The 24,131-nt window shown below is 31.5% G+C and overlaps 1 protein-coding gene and 1 long non-coding RNA gene across 3 annotated transcripts; one reads left to right on the top strand and one right to left on the bottom strand.

The window, feature by feature from the left end:
• Positions 1–3,366: 3,366 nt before the first annotated feature.
• Positions 3,367–4,568, bottom strand: LOC111699964 (uncharacterized). Its single transcript, XR_002764867.1, has 2 exons — positions 4,340–4,568; positions 3,367–3,631 (listed from the first exon to the last, which is right to left on the bottom strand). It is a non-coding gene; the product is annotated as an uncharacterized LOC111699964 (long non-coding RNA).
• On the top strand, positions 3,478–22,929 carry LOC111699963 (uncharacterized). 2 transcript variants are annotated; one of them, XM_023470765.1, is made up of 5 exons: positions 3,478–3,587; positions 17,762–18,054; positions 19,638–19,808; positions 20,197–20,345; positions 22,167–22,929. In XM_023470765.1, exons 1-5 carry the CDS (start codon positions 3,484–3,486, stop codon positions 22,191–22,193), a joined length of 744 nt encoding a protein of 247 aa, XP_023326533.1. In that variant the 5' UTR covers positions 3,478–3,483; the 3' UTR covers positions 22,194–22,929. The 2 variants fall into 2 exon arrangements, with proteins under 2 accessions (XP_023326533.1, XP_023326534.1); XM_023470766.1 differs by lacking the exons at positions 20,197–20,345; positions 22,167–22,929 and adding an exon at positions 19,989–20,120.
• Positions 22,930–24,131: the final 1,202 nt, after the last annotated feature.

Genomic DNA, 24,131 nt, shown 5'->3' with positions numbered 1-24,131 from the left:
AGAATTTGAGTTTGAGACAAGAACTCGGTTCAATAAAATCACTCAATAAATACACTCTCTGTTTGATATTTATGTACTCATCATATTTGTTTTTTATTTCTTATTTTAAAATATCGTCAAAGATTTTCTTTGCTTAGTATGCCAAACATCTATATATAAATTTAGCTTGTCTGTCTGTTTGTTTGTTTGTATCCAATAAACATCAAAACGACTGAACCAATTTTTGTGTGGTCCCAGGGAAGGTTCATGAATGATCAAACATTTTAAAATATTGTAAATATTGTTTAAAAATATCACTAGACTTATTTGAGGGGAATATAATAATATATTTGGTCGGAAAATACTTGAAATGAGAACTATTGATGATACTTGAAAAAAACACATTTTTTATTATTATTTTATCTTACAACAGAATCTAAACAATAAAAATATCCATTGCTAACAATTTCAGTTTTAAAGATTTAAAAAGTACAGCAGCAACTTCGAATTGGAAAAATTAAACACAAAAGAAGATCAAATTTGCTTATATTCAAAAACTCCTGTTTTAAGCATACAATTTTGAACGTATTCGTACAATGAAATTTTAATTTCGCTTAAATTGTATTTGTAAATCACAGTTTAAAATGACAAAATATATCCGTGTGACAGTTCTGATAATTAATGAAAACTATTTAAAAAATATCTGTATATTTCTTAAATTTAAATTTCCTTTAAATGTTACAAGATTAACTACGGACATGCAGTATTCGGAGTATCAAGGAAACAGAAATGATAATGTCTTTACTCCAAGTATTTTTTCTACTAATTTCACATATTTTTGTTGCAATTTTTGAATTTGCATGATAAAGTTGCCTGACAGCGTATCATGCACAATACACTCTGACGTCATTTAAATCAATTAAATTGATTTTGATCAAATATTCATTTAGTTGGAAAAAATAATCAATAATCATATAGACCTAATATTTTAAAATCTATTCAACAAGATGATATTTATTTAAAATTAAGATGTCATTGATATTTGTAATCTTGTAAACTATCAATGCCAAACCAATGGGAAAGATCTTGAGCTATCAATGTCAAACCACACATAATCTTGTAAACTATCAATGCCAAACCACTGTGCACCAACTTGAGCTATCAATGTCAAACCACACATAATCTTGTAAACTATCAATGCCAAACCACTGTGCACCAACTTGAGCTATCAATGTCGAACCACACATTATCTTGTAAACTATCAATGTCAAACCACTGGGCACGATCTTGAGCTATCAATGTCAAACCACACATTATCTTGTAAACTATCAATGACAAACCACTGGGCACGATCTTGAGCTATCAATGTCTTTTAAACTATCAATGGCAAACCACTGGGCACGATCTTGTCAGCTTTCAATGTCAACATGGACACAAGCTCGGAAACTACGAATGCCAAACCAATGGGCACGATTTCGTCAGCTTTCAATGTCAAAATGGGCACAAGCTCGTAAACTATCAATGTCAAACCAATGGACATGTTCTCATATGGGGTTTGCGTAGCTATTTACAACGTTTATAATTAATAATGTACAGCGTAATTCAGGTTTACAGATCTTTATTACACATATCTTTTTATCCATGTAACTAAAATATATACCTGTGTCTAAACCATAAAGAAAAAGTCAACATTATGAAAAACGTGAAGCTCCTCTATATATGTATCAAAAACATCAAAAATTCCAAACTTTTTCGTTCTTCTCAATAGTTCTTTAAAAAGAGGAATTATGATTGAAAACATGTCAACACAGCTTACAAGATCAAATTCTACTTCGAGAAGGTGGGAAGCACCAACGATTTCTATGGACTGCATGCATTAAATTCCTATACTAACATAAAATGGAAATAAAAAATTGCGTAACTGACTCTGCAGTACACTTCTATAGACAAAATTCCTGCTCTTGTATATTTCTTGCTTCTTGTTTACACATCCTTACCTTCTTTTCATTTTCTAACTAGCTGCATCATATTGTCTTCTTTTTGCAAGACTTTATGCATCAACATATTTACTTATTTTTGCTTCACATAGTTTTCATTTTAATGCGTTAAATGAGGTTTGTCCTATTATCATTAGCTTTCAACTGTTTTGCCGGTTCACTAGAAAGGAACTGTAGTCTATAAGCGTAATTTCAAGTGACGCTCCATGCAAAGATGGCAATGCCCGATTTACAATGGTACCCTTGAAAGCGTTGTCTGATCAAGTATGAATTAAGTATCAATTTTTTTGTTCATTTAAACTTTTAATTTTCATCTGCAGTTTCTCTGCGAAAAAACTTACAGAAATATAAACTTTTCGAGTCAGAAAAACGACAGTATCTTCCACATTTTTGATCAGATAAAGGTTTCAAGGGTACCATTGTACAGGGCAATGCCATCTTTGTATGGAGGGTCACTTCTAATTACGCTTACAGTCCCTTTAAGAATCATATTCCTTGTGTAGTTTCAGAAGCTAAAGAATGTTTATATTTCATCGCTTTAGCGAAACCAGGATCTTCTAGAATTCCTGGGGATCACAGGTAAGAGCATGACAACCAAGGGAAACAAGGAGTATGGAATAGAAGGGAGATACAACTGACGTGGCCCGCCCTACCATATGATTATGTATGATTTGCAGACGGCACTTCATTTGTATAAGAAATATTCAGAGTACTAGGTTATTTGCAATACGCGGTAATTGTACATCAGACATATATATATTTCTTATTCAAATGAAGTACCGTCTGCAAAGCATGTATAATCATATGGTAGGGCGGACCTCGTCAGTAGTATCTCTCTTCTATTCCATACTGCTTGGAGGGAAACCATGATCTTTAATATTCCTGGGGATCATGTAAGAGCATGAAAACCCCCGTGGACACAAATCCAATTCCCTTGAAGAACCTTGTAAAACGATAATGTAACTCTACTGTATTTAGTCGTCTTCGGTTTATGGTGATTGTTTGATCATGGTCCGGAGACGTTTTCTCAGCCTCCCCCCCCCCTCTCTTCCCCAGTTTCCCCTTCTATCTCAGTATCGGTATATCCTCCGGCACCGGAGGTTCTACAGCTCCGCTCTAGTATTATAGCAGCACCCGGAGTAAGGTTCAACATTGTAAACAAACCTAACATTTCTCAAGTACAATATCAAATAAAAAAGGCGAGATAAACCTGGCATGATTTGTTAAAATTTGTCGAAGATTTTCCATTCTTAAATTGAGAGATAGTTTAAAGAAGATGGTTTAGTTCTGCAGACAAACTTTCAGGACGGATTCAACAAAAACCAGAGATCCTTTATGGTTTTATGCAGGAGTTCATGTTAAGATCTATCTCAAGATTGAGCTCAGTGTATATAGTCAAAGCTTTATAGTAGGCAACGGAGAGATTAAACCGTCCGCGAATTTACGCCGCCGGGGTTCAATGAGTACATCTGCTGAACTGTACATGCATACACTACCAGTGAGCACAATGATGAACATGACTTGTCCCGAGGATTTCCAGCTAACCCTGAACAATCAGACAGCTTTACACAATATTCAAGCACTTCAGGCGGGAAACTTCTTACTTCAAAGGTATTTAGTTTTTTTTTCCATTATACTCATTGAACTGTGACATTCTTAAAATAATAGATATTAACACAGGAGAAAATGTAGCATGAAAAAAATATTAAAGTAAATAAATATTAAAAGATCCATTAAAAAATATATGTATTGAAGAACAAAATTAAAAAAAAAGATAAAATGAGAGGGAAAGGAAAGATGATTTGCTAGCATTTTATTTCGGTTTCTGTCTTACCCCAGCCCCCCTCAATTTTTACAACTGTTGTAGGTTTTGAATTATCTTAATCCTAAAACTGTGTTTCCATGGAAACTTAATTTATTTGTTGATAAAGCTCTTGTTCTCTGAAACTAGTATATTTGCTTTCGGTTGAATGAATTGTCTGAATTTTCCCTGGAGCTAGTTAAAGAAAAAAATTCAGAATACTCTAAAAATATTATGGAGAAAGACAAGCCTGTTTAGGCAGAATGTGAGGGGGTGCATCATATATTAATAACAAAACAGAACACTAGATGTCGTCTTTTTAAGATTTAGAAGTTTTTCGTTCACAATAACCCAAAGGAGTTACGTGCATGCCGCGTTGAATGCGAAGACAGAGAGAGAGCATGCACGTAAATCTTTTGAGCTTCTGCCTCAGGGTTATTGTGAACGAAAAATCTTCAAAAGACGACATCTAGTGTTCTATCTGTGTTGTTATTAATCTATGGGGTGCATCAACTTAAAGTAAATGTGTCCTGATTGATGTGTGTTTATGTAACAGACTTACAGCTTAGAAGAGTAAAATTACTAAGAGTGATGGAAATCTAAAGTTATCCGTCTGAAAATAAAAAATTTTATTTCAGTTTGATCGTTTTGATACTTTTGAGCCACTATAAAATTTTTCTTGATAATATATATGTAGTAAACGCCTACTCTTGATTATCAATGTCAACACACGGCTACAATCCCGTGAACTATCAAACCCATATATATTAGAGTGGAATTTAGGAAATCCCTCGGTATGAATTTTGTCAGTACCTTTCAGACGGAAAGGGAGTTCAAAGTGTACAATTCATGTAAATGTTCACAAATTATATGCAGTAGAGTACATTAATACAGTATGTTCCCTAGACTATCCATTTCAATTTCGAATTTTTTTAAATAAAAGATAAACTTAATAAAAACTTTATAAATATAAATATTAAATATTAAAATAATCTTTATAAAGTGAATTAGGTGAATAAAAAACATCATTTGATTTAAAGTTTTAACAAAAAATCATCGTTTGTAAAGTGATAGGCATGGAGTCTATGTGAAATGATCATTGGTCAATTATGAAACCAGCCTTTTTCATAATTTGGTTTTCTTTTGATATTAATTTTAGATTTTCTATAAAATGATATTCCAGGGCCCAAAAGGTTATATATAGCATAAATATGTGAAGTACACCTGCAGTATGGAAACAGTACAACAAAATGACCGTTTTACACTTTTTTCTAGTAAATTCCACTCTAATATATATTCGATTCTCTTTGACAAAGAACCAAATTACTCTCAACACTGTAATCAATGCGGAGTGTCTGTATCAACTAACTATATTTCTTCAGTTTTAGATTGGGAGTGGGTCCTTAACAAAGTAATTACACGTTATGCGCTGTTATATACACTCTAGTTAGGCAATCACAATATGGGTATTATGGAGTTATATATATTGTACAATGAATGGGTTAATCGCAATACATGATTCACGTATTTACTAATGGGCACATCTAGATGGACAATATACAACGTAATTTACTATAGGCCTCTATATTTGCTACATATACACTATTAAGCATTAGAGGTTTGAAAATTTCTAATTACTTTTGGAACGAGAGAAAGTATTAAAGCAAGAGCATATTTTTGTTGTCTTGAATATCATCATCATTTATTTCTGTTCGAGCCAGCCGTTTTTATTTATGTTATTGTAAAAATAATAATGATTCGTAGGATTTCGCAGATTTTTCTGCTTTCATTGGCGGATTTTATAAATTAGAAAAAATATAAAAAATTCACTGTCACAGCTGAGCCCGCGATTTAAAAAAAACTCGGGAAAATACGGCTCGGGGCTAAGCTGTCGTTGGGCTTATTTACGGCTTCGGATGCAAGCTGCATCTTATTTTCCACAGAGTTGAGCTGAAAAACCGGTTTAATATTCTTTTTGGCGGATTTTCATGGAAGGAATTGGCGCATTCCGGGTTTTTATGAGAACAAGACACCTCAACATTGAGCCTTATTCTCTACTAAAACCAACCAAGGTCGGTTTTATTTTCAATGGGCCTAACTCCTTAAGTTGAGCTGAAGATCTTGAAGCTGTCAATCACGTGTCGTCATAGTTGGGTCGAAGATTGGGTCTTAAAGTCAGGTTTTAGTAATTACGGCTCAAGCCTAAATTTTTAAATCACGGGCTCTGGTCATATTTGAGGTTTTACACAATTATTTTGTTAGTTGGGTACAGCATTCTTATCGTTTTTTTGACACAAACAGACAGACAAATATAAACAAAGTCATGTATATGAAAAATATAAAAATATAATTATAAGTTAATTCAGAACTTTAATTGCACACTAACAAAAATAACAATAACAAACTTGAAAGCATTCACATGAATGTACTTTTAAATTGGATAAGAGAAAGTAAGCCCCAGGGTAGAATTGTTATTCTTCAATTAAGCTTAAATATTATTTTACAAATTTATTTTTTATTTTATTTACAAACTTCCATACTGTTACCAGGGTTATGCTTATGCACAATCATAATTAATTAACTTGAAGATTGTAAAGTTTAAAATAAGGATGAAATCTAATATGTTAAAAACAAAGAAACGCCTTATAATTTAAAAACATGTTTGATATTTTTTTTTAACTAAGAGCATTGTGGATTGTGCGTGTGTGTGTGTAGGGGGGGGGGGTATTAAGAAAATTGCTTAAAGCAGATTAAATCATAATTCAAATAAATAAGAATGAAGTTTAAATTTGACCTCTTTCGCTAGTTTTGCGACGAATTTTCTAATTAATAGTCTGGAAAAAAAACATATCAAAAAGTTTTTCATCGATCTTAAGAAATGGAAGTACACCGGAAACCTTGAAACCCTAATCTGATTCAATTTCTGGGTGTTCATTGCTTCATATAACAAGAAATGCGCCAGTCACTTTTGCAGAAAACCCCAATATGAAAATAAACCGTTTAAATAAACAAAAACATCGGACAAAGCTTTTAAGGGTATCGTTAAAAATTTTGCATTGCCGCCTTTGCATGGAGGGTCACTTGAAATTACGCTTACAGTCTCGTGTAAGAAATATTTCTATGAAATTTTCAATTAAAAAGTCACAGTCACGTCATAAACTTCTACTGTTCTCTGAGTATCTGAGTAATCTTATATCCAACCCTTGCAAGACATGTTGACCCTGGATAAATATTGTCCAGCAGTTTTCTATTCCTAGAGTAGGGTTGGCTATAATCCTCAAGCTTAATGTCCAACTCGGTTAAACTTGACAAATATTTGCAAATAAACTATTTTGCAATCTTTGTTTTTTACACATAAATTTTTCTCTGACGGCATAAAATATATTTCAATGTTCACAGAGAAAGCATTTTCTTCTGCTTCTCTGCTGAATATTCATCCTTAAAGGGGCAGACCGGCTATAGTAAGGTAGTTGAACTGTGTATGCAGTGTTGTGGAAAGCTTCTTTAGGATTCATTTGAGACATGTAAAACTCTGTATATCCTGAGTTTGAGCACAAATTCGACGTTCAAAATTCCTACTTTGGGGGTGGATACGTTTTCAGAATTGGGTTTTTTAAATTATTAAATAACGACGACCAAAAATGCAAACAAAACTCTAAATAAACTTATTAGTTGTTTAGGAACCGGCTGAGAAAATAAAAATTAATCCTATCATCGAAAGTAATCTTGTTCAATTATTAGTTTCTATTTTCTCATTATTCTAGTTTCTCATCATTCACAAAGATTTTCTGCAGATTTTCTAGAATTATTATTGAAAAGACGACATTTGAAGAATTTGAAGAAATCTTCGAATAAATTCAAAGAAAATAAGAAATTCAATATAATGATGAAAACGAAATAATTGATTCTAGCATTGATTTATTGACAAATGTCTTTTGAGAAATATGTCCCCGACCACCTAATTAGATTACTATATGATTTTTACTTTATTTTTCGTCGTCGTTATTTAGTAATTTAAAAAAAACCGATTCTGAAAACGTATCATCCACCCCCAAAGTAGGAGTTGTAAACGTCGAATTTGCGCGCAAATTCAGGATTTACAGATCTTTAAAAAGTTTTATATGTCTCAAATGAATCCTAAAGAAGGTTTCCACAACACTGCCTTCTCAGTTCAACTACCTTACATAGCCGGTCTGTCCCTTTAATGACATTGTATTAAAATCGACTTAAAACAGCAACATTTTTGATTGAGAGTAACTTTAATTTCTTTCGACAGTCTCATTCAGAAAAAGCTTTATAAATGGCGAAGCATTGAGCTTAATTTACTCAGGTGTAAAATAGGATATTTATACTTAAGGTCAACTCCATAAAAACAAAACTTTTATCTTACATTTGAATTTTTTGCTTCCAAGTTTTTTTTTAAATTTTATAGTAAGATAGACAATTTTGCAGATAACAAAACTTTTCGTAAGAAATATTATTTTCATCGTTAGTTGAATATTCTCTTTTTTATTTATTTTTTATTTCTTGATGTGAATCTACAGAAAACTATCTGACCCGAAAAGATGACCCGGGAGTTTCGTTAAACGATATAGTTTTAAACTTCCGGCTCAAGGGTTTTAATATTGGATAAAACACTAAACGAAAGAAGACATTAATTCAATGTACTATGAGTACAACTTCATCATTTTAAAAATTAAAGTTGTTAAAAAATTGCTAGAAAGATTTCTTCCATTTGACGAATTTTAAGAACGAAATTTAACTGTAAAACGATAACATTTATCGCGTATTTGATTACGAGAATTTTGCAATACTTTAAACCCTAATCCCTCCCTTCTAGACTCCCCCCATGTTCAACTAAAGTAAACTGCACATAACCTTGAAATTTTGAATGTTATAAATCATAACTTCTCTTATTTAAGAGCTGTTGAGAAGAATAAACAAGTTTTTAAACTCCTAATATGTAACTAGTTAAATTTGTTTGTGCAATGCATCTCCCCCCCACATTCCGGTAATTAAAAATTCCATTTGTAAAGAAATCAATCATCGATCCTTTGACTATGTACACCTAGGACCTCCCAGTAAACCCTCTAATTAGAAATTTAATTGTTCTTCTAAACATTAGGGTTACGTAGGAAAGCTGTCCCTCTAAAAGTATACAGGGTGCATTAGTTAAGGGTTATACACTGGGAAATCCTTAATAATTTGTAATTGTATATTTGTGTCACCCTGTTGAATAGTTAAAATGTTTAAGAATAGTTTAAACTTGTCTTGAAGTATTCAACTAATCTACTTTAACTTGACTTAAACACGGTACAGTTCTCGCACTTTAGTAGACATGTCTAAACTCTCTAGTTCTACAGTAGACATGTCTAAACTCTCTAGTTCTACAGTAGACATGTTTAAACTCTCTAGTTCTACAGTAGACATGTCTAAGCTCTCTAGTTCTACAGTAGACATGTCTAAACTCTCTAGTTCAAAGTAGACATGTCTAAACTCTCTAGTTCTACAGTACACATGTTTAAACTCTCTAGTTCTACAGTAGACATGTTTAAACTCTCTAATTCTTCAGTAGACATGTTTAAACTCTCTAGTTCTACAGTAGACATATCTAAACTCTCTAATTCTACAGTAGACATGTCTAAACTCTCTAATTCTACAGTAGACATTTTTAAACTCTCTAGTTCTACAATAGACATGTCTAAACTCTCTAATTCTACAGTAGACATGTTTAAACTCTCTAGTTCTACAGTAGACATGTCTAAACTCTCTAGTTCTGCAGTAGACATGTTTAAAGAAAAAATGCAACAAATACAACCAGACATAACTAGTAAAATATTTATTGAAACATTCCTGGTTTTGATGCATAAATGTACAATATATTATATTTATTATAATATATATATTGTATAGATGTGAGTAAAGAAATAAATGCTTAGTATGGTGAAGGTAGAACACAATAAAAGAACTGACACTGCAGATTGTTTATAAATGGCTGGTCTTGGAAACCTGACATAATTCATTATATTTATGTGTATGTGAACCTTTGTATCTTCGTGTTGCTTTTGTAAAGAAACTACATAGAGGGTTATCATCCTTTGTATAGCACCCTGCAACTCCGGACTGGTATTTTCTTTGCCAAATCATTTTAGTTAACATGAAAATTAGCCCAAAGTCCATGATTTTAATTCTGAAATCGTTAAATTCACATCGTTTTAGGTTGTAAACAAAGTAATTCATCCTTTGTGGGTAACTTTATGATTTAGTTCATTCACCAAACTCTTTTCCTTTTAAGACATTAAACACTTGCTTGGGAACCCAGCTTTCCCCGGAAATTAAGTTTTTTCCTCTAAAATCCAACCTACTACTTTTGAATCAGCTAAAAAAGGGCTCGTGCTTATTCCAAGTTCCCCAATTGATCAAGGGGTTCATGAGCTATGATCGGAAATGTAAACAAACGAAGCGAGATCACTATTTTGTTATAAAACGGGGAATCAGAAAGAGATCAGTTGTAGCCTGGCAATCAACTTTAAATCAGCGTTAAATAAGCCAAAACTAAGCCCTTATTATCAGCTGTCAATCCAAGCTAAATCAGTTCAAAATCGGCTGATAGGATTAACTATATTATTGTGCAATGAGCAGAAATAAATATTATATAATTGTTAGAATTTTGTATTGTTAGGTTGACTGTGGTAGCATGCAAATACTAGATTAGCTCTAAATTGTCTGAAACAATTCCTGTTAAAGACATTGATAAAGCGAAGGATAAAAACGTTGAAAAGAATTTGAAACTGGGTAACTTGCTTCTTAACTTTTAGAACTTATACTAGGCTTTCAGGGCGCTTCGTGCCCCACTTCTAGTAACAATTTTAGCTTTTAAATATTGTTTTTTCAAGTGACCATTTTTCATCGCAATCTGCAAAACCGAAAAATTTCGCAGATTTTTCTGTCGTATCAAAGGTTGACGTTTTTCTTGTGCAAATTTTGATCAGATATAACCCTTTCTGGGTTATGTGAGTTGCCACAAAAAAGTTGGACCCGATGGGGTTCATCTGTTCTGACGTTTATTGGAAACAGACAGACAGATAAACAGACATACAAGCTAAAAATCTATATATATTATAAATACTTGGAGAGAATCCCTGGGACTACTGCAAGGGTTCGTTTATGGTTAGACCAAAATAACCATAACGTATTTTTAAAATATATATATATAAATATATCTATAACGGGAAAATATATATATATCTTTAATGGGAAAATATATAGATATATATCTATAATGGGAATATATATATATATATCTATAATGGGAAAATATATAGATCTTTAATGGGCAAATATATATATATCTATAATGGAAAAATATATATATATCTATATAATGGGAAAATATATTGATCTATAATGGGAAAATATATACACAAAATTTATTACAAAAATGTATAAAAAGTGCTATGATAGCAGCTGCTTTTTTTAATATCTCTATTTTTCTTAAAATCTCCATTTTTATTGTTCTTGTTTTGCATCATTGAACATATGTTGGCTGATTTTGAAAAAGAAATAAAACATTTTTTGTTGTGACATCCCCGCAAAGTCTGGCAATAGATATAAATTTTTTATCAAACAAATTATCTTATTTCCTACCAACCCTTGACCCAGTCCCCCCACCCCCACCAAAAAAATGTCTACCCCTTAATTAACATGTTAACCTTGAAAATGAAAAATGTTTGCTTCTGAATTTAAGCCTTTCATGTCAATCTTTCTTGCAACTTGTCAGGCATAAGTTGAAAAGATGAATAATTGCAAACAATTTTTTTAAATTATTTTCCTTCACATTTGTTATTTTTTTACTTCAGTATTATTTCAGGGTTAGATACAAAGGCAATAAGTTTTTGCTATAAACTCATATATCTTTACAACCTGATGGTGAAATCTTTGATATTTCAAACTTTAGATTATTTCATCTAACAGGATTATCTAAGGTCAATGACATTGGGTTGCAAAGATATAGAAAATCAAAGTTTGTGGCAAAAGTCTCAATTCTTTTGTTTATTCCAAAGATTAACTATCCTAAAAATTGTTAAAAGCTTGACTTCATTCAAATTTAACTTGCAAATTTTGATTTTCTGCGAAAATATGTCAAAAAAACGTTGTTCGCAACATTTTAAAGATATTTGCATCGACATGAAATTGTGCGTTATCGAAAACGTTTGTTCGCTCATTTTTATTTAGTATTGCCGCCAAATTCAAATTTTTCTAACAATTGCAAAATAAAATAAAAGAAATGTTTTTGGACCTTTACACCTCTATGCTATTAATCCCCGCCCCCCTTCGTTTTTCTCCTTTCACCCATACCCCATCCCCCATATTGCCCATCTCATCTATTGCCCTCTCCCATATCCCCCATATCGTTTCCCCCCTACTCCCCTATCCTCCAATGTTCCCTGCTCCACAATTTTAACTATTTATTGATCCCATACCTTAAACCTCATAAATTTGTGTCCCGGCCTTGTTTTTGAATAAACTAATGACAAAAATAGCTTTCAGGCAACAATCCTCAGAATGTTAAAAAACTATTTATGCTCCCAAAGAAATGTGTGACATCAACTGTAAATAAACTTCCGATTCTTTTATATAAATCTTTCTTTGGAATGTACTTAAATACAGTATTAGCATTTCAATGGAAATGTATATAAAAGATTCTTTACAATATATATAAAATATTGAAAATCATATAAAAAGAAACAAAATCTCAAGGAAAATATGAAAGGATGAATCTAAAAATCTGAAGCTAGCTCAAGCTATAAAGCACTATATCGGGTCAAAGGTTTGATTTAACGTTCTTTGAGAACATTATATTCATAACAGTACCTTAGAAACCCATTTCTAGGTGTTCAATTCTGACAATTTTATCAATTGTTTATGAGGCAGAAATCAGCAAGCACAACTAAAAATATTCGATATTTTAAAATTAATTCAATGGATATCTCTTGCAAACGTCATCAGACTTGCCTATAAATAGTTAATAGAACCATACATCGGTATTGCTTTTCAGTTTACTTTGATGTTATAGAAAAAAAGAGTTTTTATATATTATCCAACCCTTATATCTAACTCCCAAACCAGGATCTAATAATTTCCTCCTTTCTCCTCTTGGGAGCAGGAAACTAATCAGTTTATGATATGAGCAGAATATATGTATAGAGGGAATACTCCAGGATACTCCAGATACTACAGGATATTCCAGGATACTCCAGGATACTCCAGGATACTCAAGGATACTCCAGGATACTCCAGGATACTACAGGATACTCCAGGATACTTCAGGATACTCCAGGATATTCCAGGATACTCCAGGATATTCCAGGATACTCCAGGATATTCCAGGATACTCCAGGGTACTCCAGGATACTCCAGGATACTTCAGGATACTCCAGGATACTCCAGGATACTCCAGGATACTCCAGGATACTCCAAGATACTCCAGGATGCTTCAGGATACTCCAGGATACTCCAGGGTACTCCAGGATACTCCAAGATACTCCAGGATACTCCAGGATACTCCAGGATACTCCAGGATACTCCAGGATACTCCAGGATACTCCAGGAGACTTCGAGAGACCTTCGTGTGTAACGTATAAAATGAATAATAACAGTTAGTATGTTGGTCTACTTTCAAACATTCTCACTTATAGATTATTGGATTTACATTCCTCAGCACAATAACCGTTTGTTATACTTTACTCGTACCTTACATTTTCTTTTTTTCCATTTCATTTGTTCAAACTTGTCTGTTTATTCCAATCTTAACCTTTTCTAACTTAATATATTATATTCTAAGCTATTCTAACCTATTTTAACATATTCTAACCTATTCTAACCTATTCTGACCTATTCTAACCTAACCTAACCTGGTCTAACCTATTTTGACAATTCTTTTTCATCTGCGGGGGAATGTATACTGCTTTCATTTTTATTACCTGCAGGCACTTAGCTCTCAATATAATCCTAGAAAACTCAACTTTATGCTTTATCTAAAAATAATCTTTAAACTGAAAAAATAAAAGGTTTAACTCTAGTTTAAAGCTTAAAGAATGCACTAAGAGGTATTATAAACTTTTAGAACAAAAACATTATCTTTCAGACAATTTATTAAGTTCAAGCTAACTATATATTTTTATACTTTATTAAGAAAAAAAAGCGGCGCCGCGGCTAGGACACGCTAGGGGGCCGGGCGCTGCGGCCACATGGTCAATTATATTCATGTCTTATAAATAAGATCCATATACAAAATTGATAGGAGTGGGGGGTTGGGGGGGGGGGGGGGGGGGGGTTCCAAAAATCGATCTATGATCATTAAACACAAAAAAAAATGTTCGTTTGTGTTATTTACTTGATTCTAATCAACGTTTTTGGCAAATACAATCTATAACATTTTTCAATTCTACAAATAAGTTTTATTTTTAATTATCTTTATTGTTAATTTTGTATCTTTTTGCTTTTCTTTCTAGAGTGTTTGAGAGAATTAGGGTTTTGCAAGCCACTGTTTTCATTTTAACATCGTAAAAATCTAAATTCCCTGAGTTTTCTTACAACATTGATGGATTAAAAGAAAATTAAATCAACATTATTTTTTGAAGTTTTTTTTTAATTTTCACCGTCCAGAAACCCTCCCTGTTTTTTTTATAAAATGTAAAATACTTTTTAACAACCAAACTTTGTTTCAAAGTTATCTCTCATGCACAAGTAGTTACTGTTATTTATAAAAACTAGGCTTACAGGGCGCTTCTCAACCGTTTTCTTCTAACATTTTAAACCGCAATTTTCATCGTATAAACATTTTCCAGGCAACATTTCTGATCGGTTCAGCTGTTTGGCTTTCTACTAATAATTTTAATCTTTCAATGTTGCTTTGTAGTTGGAAAACTCAAAGTTTCGTGGACGTTTCGGAGCAATTTAAAAATAATACATGTCGACCCTTTTTAGAAAGTTTCAATTTTGATAAAAGTTGATCAAAAGTTTTGTATAAATTAAAATTTTTATTCTTCGATATTGACATTTTATTTACAAACTCCACAACAAAACTATTCGATAGCACACCTAGACAGAAATATAGTCAGACTGCATATAAAAAAAAATAACGTTTTGTTCTTCTCAATAGCTCTTTAATAAGAGGAGTTATGATTAGAAACATAAAAGATGTTATGTGCAATTTATTTTAGTTTGCCATGATAGACAGCTTTGCACCTGGAAAACATTTGGAGGAAAAAAGCTCAAAAAAATATTTTTTTTACTCAAGTATGATAGTATATAAAAACACTTTAAACTGCAGTAAACGGACCTCATTTTAGATAAAATATTCTCTAAAGGGAGTGTTCGCGAAAAGTGAAAGGGGTTATAGGCTTACTGAGAAAAATAAGCGCTTTTGATCGCTATTAATCTTACTTTTTTCTGTTGCGTCTATAAGGAGAAAATTGTGAAGAACGCAGTGTCCATACAAATTCAGAAAGATTCAACATTCAACTCGGATCGTAAAATATCAATTTAATTCTTAAAAAAACATTCAGATATTACTACCAACAGAAATCAACTATTTTTCGACGCATTCGTATATAGTGAATATTTCAAAATATTTTGGACCATTAAAAAAAAAATATTTCGCTGGCGCTGGATTTTAAAACATTCCTGGAAAATATGAAAATGTCGTCTTCATCATCAAAGATCTTCGAAAAAGAAAAAAATGTTTTTAAAAGTAACTATCAGATCATAAAAAATAAAAAATTATTATGAAATATCAACTATATACGAAAGCGTCTAAAAATTATCGATGATTATTGGTTGTAATATCTGAATGATTTGTTTGGAATTAAGTATACGCAACAGATAAAAATATGATTAGTGGCGATCAAAAGCGCTTATTTTTCGCCGTAAGCCTATACCCCCTTTCATTTTTCGCGAACACTCCTTTTAAGAACAGTTTTGATTACTGAATGTTCAACTAAAGCAATTCAGGCATATTAAAAATACTACTTTTAAATTGTCATGTGGGTCACACAGTATTATTAGTTATATATTAAACGAAACATAATATAATGCTCGCATCCTTTGAACCATAGATCTAGGCTCATTTGGAAGGTATTGGGTGTTCCAAAAAAGTATGTTATTTTGCATAAAAATCAATTGCTATACAATTAGTAACAATTATCAAATTATCAGAATTTGTAGTAAAACAATGACCCAGAGATTCTATGAATATCGATCATGAATAAGTGTACACCGTGTAAACACTATTATCCTGGTATCCCGGTATTCGGGTATACTGGTATACAGGTCCCAGGAGAGTAATAATAAAGTAAATACACCAAACTAAATGATTTATCTCTGGTGCTTCTCCTATGCTGTATTGGTGGTTAATTTACCCAATAAAACGAGTATTGAGAGAAAATATATAAGGGAAGACCAAAAAAAGAAATTTTGAAATATAAGAACATTTTTGTGCGCTGTCGGTAAAAATTCTAACATTTTTTCTTCATTATCGAAATAATTTTGAAACTACAAAATGTTTGTCGTATTTAAAGAATAAATTGAGACCTTGATAAAAAATTGTAAGAAATCCTTAAAATTCTTTTTATTATAATATACGAATATATATTTGTGATTTCGATTTTAAAACGAAAAGTTAGAGTTTTCTCTAAAAGTGTAGACTATAGAGAGCCTTTACTAATCCTGAAACTCGAAGTTTAAAAATGAAAAGAAACAAATTTATTCACATAAAATCAGGATTAAATTATAAATTTATGGATAAGATACAGATTTATTCACAGTAAAATAGGATTAAATCATAAATTGATGGATAAGATACAGATTTATTCACATTAAATCAGCATTAAATTATAAATTAATGGATAAGATACAGATTTATTCACAGTAAAATAGGATTAAATTATAAATTGATGGATAAGATACAGATTTATTCACATAAAATCAGCATTAAATTATAAATTAATAGATAAGAAACAGATTTATTCACAGTAAAACAGGATTAAATTATAAATAAATAGATAAGATACAGATTTTTTAATACTCTTTGCTGATATATTTTGAATAGAAATGGGATGAACAAAATCATAATAGATAATAATAGATAATAATAGATAATAATAGATAATAATAGATAATAATAGATAATAATGATTTCCTACTTTATTTTTCTGCACAATGATTATGTTATACTGATACAGAAATACTTTTAGTAACAATGTCAATAAACTTATTAATCAACACAGTGCAGACTATACTTTGTTCTTCATAATATTACTTTTTCACTAATATTAAGAAACTTGATTGAAAACCCAGCTACTTCCCCTACTTAAATATTCAACAAAGCTAAGTACATTCCCGTGGTTCTGTCGAGTTCCCCAATTAAATTTTGAGGCAATTCAGTCCAGGCGTTCATGAGTCATGATCGGACATACAAAAAAACCAGAGACTTTAATTATATTGAGGTCATTGTCGCAAGGGGGGGGGCAGTGGCCATCGTGCCCCCCCCTTCTGTGAACGCCACTGAAAGTAAATATTTTCGTGCACTTTAACTACTTATTAAGAAATTATAGTACGTAACACAAACATTATTATAAAGAATAATTATAACATTTAGATGCAGAATATCTCTAGTTTTTAATCCTAACATCTTAAAGGGATTTCAAGGGATCCTCCATTGATAGAGAATTCAAGTTACTCTAAAAGTTTGTTTGATCAAAAGTAAATGAGTTATCCATGTTTTTTACTTTAAACAACTAATTATTTTCCACTGGGGTTGGATCTGTTAAATAGTGACTAGCAGATTTCTGTTAGTTGCTACTGAAACAATGGAGGAAATTATCAGAATTAATCAGAATGAATGCAAATATGCCATTAATTACAATGACAGTCCCTTTAACAGTTATTAAAGTCTATTTGAATAATATTACGTTGTTTTCAGTTACAACGGGAGCAGCCCGTATCCTGGACAGCTTCTTCTACAAGGATACCCAGGGAGCAGCCACATATCACAGCTTCTTAACACCAACTCTTTAGCTGCAGTTTCCACTCAAAGTCAGCTGTCCCAGCTGTCCTACCCGACACCTGCTGTTGTAGATAAAGCTGCTGCAGCAGCTGCTGCGGCTGCTGCAGCTCAAACCAAGAAGTTCCGGCCACCGTTAAAAAGTGGAAGTAAAACTAATAAATATATTCCTAAACCTATCCCTCAAGAACTTGGAAACCTGAAAACCTACAGTAAGTTTATTTTTATTATTCATGTTTTTTAAAATATTATATTTATATCTCTTGAATAGCCTTACTGTTGTATAATAAATATTTTTCTCGTCGAAAATTCTAAATTGAAAACTGCTTTATTCGAATTGTTTGGTTTAATATTTCTAAAGTCAACTCTTTTATTGACAATCTATATAAAAAAACGAGACATTCATATATATGTTGCGTATAGCCGGGCAAACTATATAATAAAACAAGACATTCAAATATATGTTGCGTATAGCCGGCCAAACTTTATAATAAAACGAGACATTCATATATATGTTGCGTATAGCCGGCCAAACTATATAATAAAACAAGAAATTCAATATATATGTTGCGTATAGCCGGCCAAACTATATAATAAAACGAGACATTCATATATATGTTGCGTATAGCCGGCCAAACTATATAATAAAACAAGACATTCATATATATGTTGCGTATAGCCGGCCAAACGGTTGGACTTTTTTGCGGATACCCCCCATGTGTTATAGGCTAAACAAAATCAATTTTTTTTACAAAAAAATAAAATTTTCAATATTTTTTTTCTATTTTTTTTTCTATTTAAAAAAATGTATTTGGTTAGATTAACCCTTTTCAGTTCTAAGAATATTGTAACTACAAAAGTAAAAAAAAATCAGAAAATAAACACAAAAGAAGAAACTAACCTAAAACAATATATGATAAATGTAAAATTCTAATGTTCTAATAAGAATGTTTAAGGCAAAAATTATTTCATGAGACCTTTTTTGTCATAAAGATTTAAAACAAACTGTTAAAGATTATTTCTACATTATTAGAGGGGATGTTATCGTAATGCAAAGACGACATTGCCCAATTTACTACGGTAAACCCTTAAACGCGTTGTCTGATGAAGTAGTATGAATTAGGACAGATCAATGTTTATAATTTAAAAATGGTTGTTTTCAATGTGGTTTCTCTACAAAATTGACTGGCGCATTTCTACTGCAGGAAAATTCTTAAAAAACCTTCTACATTATTGATCAGAAAAAGGTTTCAAGGGTACCGAATCGTGAATCGGGCATTGTCATCTTTAAAATTTCGCCTCTGACAGATTATAACCATGAAGGTGGGGTGACATGAGGCTACAGCTGAAAACTTTAGAATGGTAAATATCGAGATCAATGCTTGATCTCCTCTTTTTCTTGATCTCCAGATTAAATAATGCTTGTTCTCCTCTTGTTATTAATCTCCAGATTAGTTAACCCCTTCGGGATTAATGATATCCAATTCTAAAGTTTTCAGCTCAGGTCCCACACAAAAGGTATTGAGTTTTTGCAACAAACTTTGATTTTCTAATTTTTTTATCTTTGCAAACCAACGTCACAGACCTTAGATATTTCAAACTATAAATTCTGATTGATCAAATACTTTAAGTTTGAAATATGAAAGGTTTACAAGTTAAGTTTGCTAAGAGAAAGGGATCAGACAGTTTGAATTTGTGACTAAAGACTCAATTCCTTTGGACTCGAATGGAAACTGACGTGACAAATAAATAAGAATTTTTTTTCCTGATTTGAATAAGATTATCCATGATTAAGGTAATCCTGATATCCTGATATGTGGGAATTGTCGTGAGCTATTCAGTGATCTAGTGGACATGCTGGAGCATAAGAAAAACTATTGTAAAATGAGGTTTACGTGTAAATGTGAACTAGGATCACAGAACAGTGCTGAACAACACAACCATAGTAGTATCTCAAATAATTCAGGTCAGTCAACTCAGCCTTGGAAAATAGTGTACTTGAAATATACTCACTGTAAAGAAGTGTATTCTAACTATATATATTGTGAACTAGGATGTGAGGACGAGAAGAGTCAAGGGAAAAAAGTGTACTTGAAATGTACTCACTTCCAAGAAGTGTACCCTAACTATATATATTGTGTACTAGGATGTGAGGATGGAAATGTCAAGGGAAAAAAGTGTACATGAAATGTACTCACTGTAAAGAAGTGTATTCTAACTATATATATTGTGTACTAGGATGTGAAGACGAGAAGAGTCAAGGGAAAAGAGTGTACTTGAAATGGACTAACTGTGAAGAAATGTACTCTATCTTATATATTTATATATATCTATATATATATATTGTGTACTAGGATGTGAGGATGGAAAGAGTCAAGGGAAAAGAGTGTACTTGAAATGTACTCACTGTAAAGAAGTGTTCTCTGGAGCCTGGGATCTCATGTTCCATGTGCAAAGTGCACACTCAGTAAATATCTACTCATTGGGTGATTCAAACAAAAAGGTAAATTTTTTAGAAATTTAAAGCATGGAAAAAAATAAGACAAAAAATAAAGTTTAAATACTGATTTTCCGATACCTATATCTTTGCAATTTCAACCCAATGTCGCATATGTTTAAAATATCAAAGGTTTACACCATCCGGTTGCAAAGATATAGGAATTATAAAAAATGGATTTTGTGGCAAAGAAATAATTCCTTTTTGAATAACCAAAAGCAAATTATTCAATAATGTTTTCTCTTCATTATTTTTAAAGAAGACTGCGCAATTTAAAGTCCCTCTCCATTTCTAAGTACCATGTTTGATTCCCAACAGTATCCTTTATACCTTTACCTGAGTAGCATTGAGGATATTGTTTTTTTTCATTGTCAGCTGCATATAGTATAGAGTGACCAAAAAAAATATTAAGTGTCCATTTAATTGGAGGAATATTTGTATTAAGTGTACAGTCCCTTTAAATGGAAGATATTTGAATTAAGTGTGCAGTCTCTTTAAATGGAGGATATTTCAATTAAGTGTACAGTCTCTTTAAATGGAGGATATTTGAATTAAGTGTGCAGTCCCTTTAAATGGAGGATATTTCAATTAAGTGTACAGTCTCTTTTAACTTATTCATATACTGAAAAGTTCTTGCAAAAATTGTGGTGAAACACATTTTTCTAAATTTGTTCCTAATCTTCAAATTAAACATAAACAAAATAATTTATGTACTATATGTAAGTGTGTAATCTATAAACCGTTCTCCTTCATGTTAATTAAAAATCAACATTCTGTTCTTAAACCTAATAAAACTATACGTCTCCTCAGTGATCCAACGTTTGAACGCTCTGGCGCAAAAAGATTTTGCCAATTACTTCTTTTAAACTGAAGCTAAAACAAACTTGTTGTAGTTCAAAAAAGTATTCTTGTGTTCTTGTATTCTTGTATTCTTGTATTCTTGTATTCTTGTATTCTTGTATTCTTGTATTCCCTGTATTGTAATGAGCAATGTATGGCAGATTATATAAATGAGTACTGAGCAAGATGTCGAGTGTCAAGCATATTGTGGAAAATTACATAATTAAAAATAATTGAATCAATTTATATCTAAAGCTTAGATATTATTAAGGCAGTCTTTCAATCATATTGATAAAACATATCAATTTTATTTGTAAGAATCCTTTTCTTTCCTTTTATGTAAAAGTTAAAAAAAAACTGTTTTTCTAATTTAGTACAAAATAAAAGTCGTTCTGATTTAAAAAGAACCGTTTTTTATTGATTTCATGTCATCTCTTTCACAAACAAAAAACGTTTTTTTAAAACTTTTTATTGAGACTAATTTTAAACATTTCTAAATAGATGAAAAATCAGAAACAGAAACTTCTGTATACATGTACTCTCCACAATTCTAAAAGAAATAGTCTTTAAGGTTATTAAAAAAAATTTCAGACAAATGTTAACAATGAATTTACGCGTTAAGCAGACGTTTTGAAGTCCTGAAGAGGACCTCTCTAAAAAAATATTGTATTGCAAAAAGAAAGGATCTATTACTTTTTATTTCATAAACGTAATGTGTTAAAAAATATCGAATGTGTTAATATATTTACAAAAGGCGTAAATAAATATATAAAGTAATTTACATCAAATTATTATTACTTCAACTATAACAATTATTATCAGCATGTAATATTATTATAATTATTATTATTATTATCATAATTATTATTATTATTATTATTATTTTATTATCATTTTTACTTTTATTATTATTATTATTATTATTAATTTTCTCAGATCATCATTCTCATCATTATCATTATTATTATTATAATTATTTTGTTTCAGGTTGCAGGAAAGGAATGTACTAGTTAAAGTGCTGTTTTGTGACGTAAGCCTGTTTGTGAAGTTCAGAATGTACAGTACAGTACAAAGAGTACATAACATGCAGTACAATACTAATTGTGTAGGGCAGTACAGAATGTACAGTGCAGTCGTGATTGCAGTACTATTGATTGTACAGTACAGCACAGAATATGCTCTACACTACTGATTGTACAGTACAGTACAGTGCATAATGTGTGAACCAGTACAGAAATATTCTGAATCTAAACTTGTGTGCAGAATGTGATGCAATTATACCAGAGATATCTAGAGATGCAAAAGTGTGTAAGTTTACTTTAAAAAAAGGCAAGTTTTTGGAAAAATTCGACGGAAATACAAGTCAATAAAATTCACATAAACATTCCAAATATGCAAAGACGGTTCGGTAGGACCCGCGTAACCAGATATGGATTTTTTTCCTTTTCCCATTTTAATTATCATTACTTAAATATTTACAGGTTTGAAAGGTTTGCAAGGTTTTGCACAAAGAATTTAGGTTTACTTACGCATCAATAGTATTCTCAATTTATTTATCAGAATAATGGGTTGTAAACTTGTAAAATTGTGAATCCGATAAAAAATATTGAAATTTTCGATAAAATCTGTAAAAAAAAAATTCTATTTGCTTGCTATTTGTTTTTACGTTATAACGGTACAGTGTACAGTGCAATTTTACACTGTAAAATGTACTTAAGACAGGGTATCGTTATGAAAACCAGTTTTGGAACCCGGGTTTCACAAATGGGTTTACCCAGTTTTGTAGATATCGATATTAAGTTTTGAAATATTATTTTATTTAATCCTTTATATCTTACCATTTTTATCAAATCTCTTCAATCAAAATCTACACAAATAATAAGACCCCAAAAAGAAAACTCGGAAGTTTCGTTCAACGATACTCTTTTAAATTTCAGGCTCTGTGCAGTTACAGTGTAAAGTGTACATATTAAATTATTTTGTTGTACTGTTTGTTGAATTTACTGTATTCTGTACAAGGAAGTATATTACAGTGTGATATGTGATACAAAAAATATTAATATCTAAACATTCTCATCTTTTCTTACAAATTATCAAAAAAATTTTATTTACATCATGTTTCTATCTGCAAGTTTGTTATTTTTATTCTTCTAAATATCGTCATTTTTCAAAACTTTTTATTTGTTATGTAATTGTGCTCTAGACATACAAGGGTTGTGATTCGGTGAATGTTTACCAAAACCAAGTATAAAAGCACCTCGCCCCCCCGACTCTCTCTAGACTTACAAGGGTTGTGATTCGGTGAATGTTTACCAAAAACAAGTATAAAAGCCCCTCACCCCCCCTCCCCTCTCTAGGTTTACAAGGGTTGTGATTTGATAAGTGTTTACCAAAACCAAGTATAAAAGCCCCTCACCCCCCCTCCCCTCTCTAGGGTTGTAATTTGATAAATGTTTACCAAAAACAAGTATAAACGCCACTCGCCCCCCCCTCTCTCTCTAGACTTACAAGGGTTGTAATTCGATAAATGTTTACCAAAAACAAGTATAAACGCCACTCGCCCCCCCCTCTCTCTCTAGACTTACAAGGGTTGTAATTCGATAAATGTTTACCAAAAACAAGTATAAAAGCCACTCGCCCCCCCCCCCCTCTCTAGGCTTACAAGGGTTGTAATTCGATAAATGTTTACCAAAATTAAGTATTAAAACCCTTCTCTCTTTTTAATTATTATTATGGCTCATTACTATCCTCATACTCTAAACAAGTTGAGGTCTATCCTCAAACTCTGATTTTTAATCCCAATATTTTTGTAACACTACGTCGTAGATCTTTAATAACATAGACTATGAATTATGTTCTTGATCAAATAGTTTGAAAAAATTTCAACGATATAGAGATTATAAAATTATAGAGTTTGAGGATTTGAATCGAAAAATAGAAACTTTTCTTTCA

Source organism: Eurytemora carolleeae, unplaced genomic scaffold, assembly GCF_000591075.1.
Source record: "Eurytemora carolleeae unplaced genomic scaffold, Eaff_2.0 scaffold103, whole genome shotgun sequence".
Classification (NCBI taxonomy): Eukaryota; Metazoa; Arthropoda; class Copepoda; order Calanoida; family Temoridae; genus Eurytemora; species Eurytemora carolleeae.
The sequence above is the reverse complement of the archived record's forward strand: the minus strand, read 5'-3'. Positions and strand labels throughout refer to the sequence as shown.

Excerpts from the sequence above, each read along its gene's own strand:
- LOC111699963 (XM_023470765.1), top strand. The coding sequence starts at position 3,484 with ATGATGAACATGACTTGTCCCGAGGATTTCCAGCTAACCCTGAACAAT. Across the intron at positions 3,588-17,761 it reads GGAAACTTCTTACTTCAAAG|TTACAACGGGAGCAGCCCGT; the intron begins GTATTTAGTTTT and ends CGTTGTTTTCAG. Across the intron at positions 19,809-20,196 it reads TAGTATCTCAAATAATTCAG|GATGTGAGGATGGAAAGAGT; the intron begins GTCAGTCAACTC and ends ATTGTGTACTAG.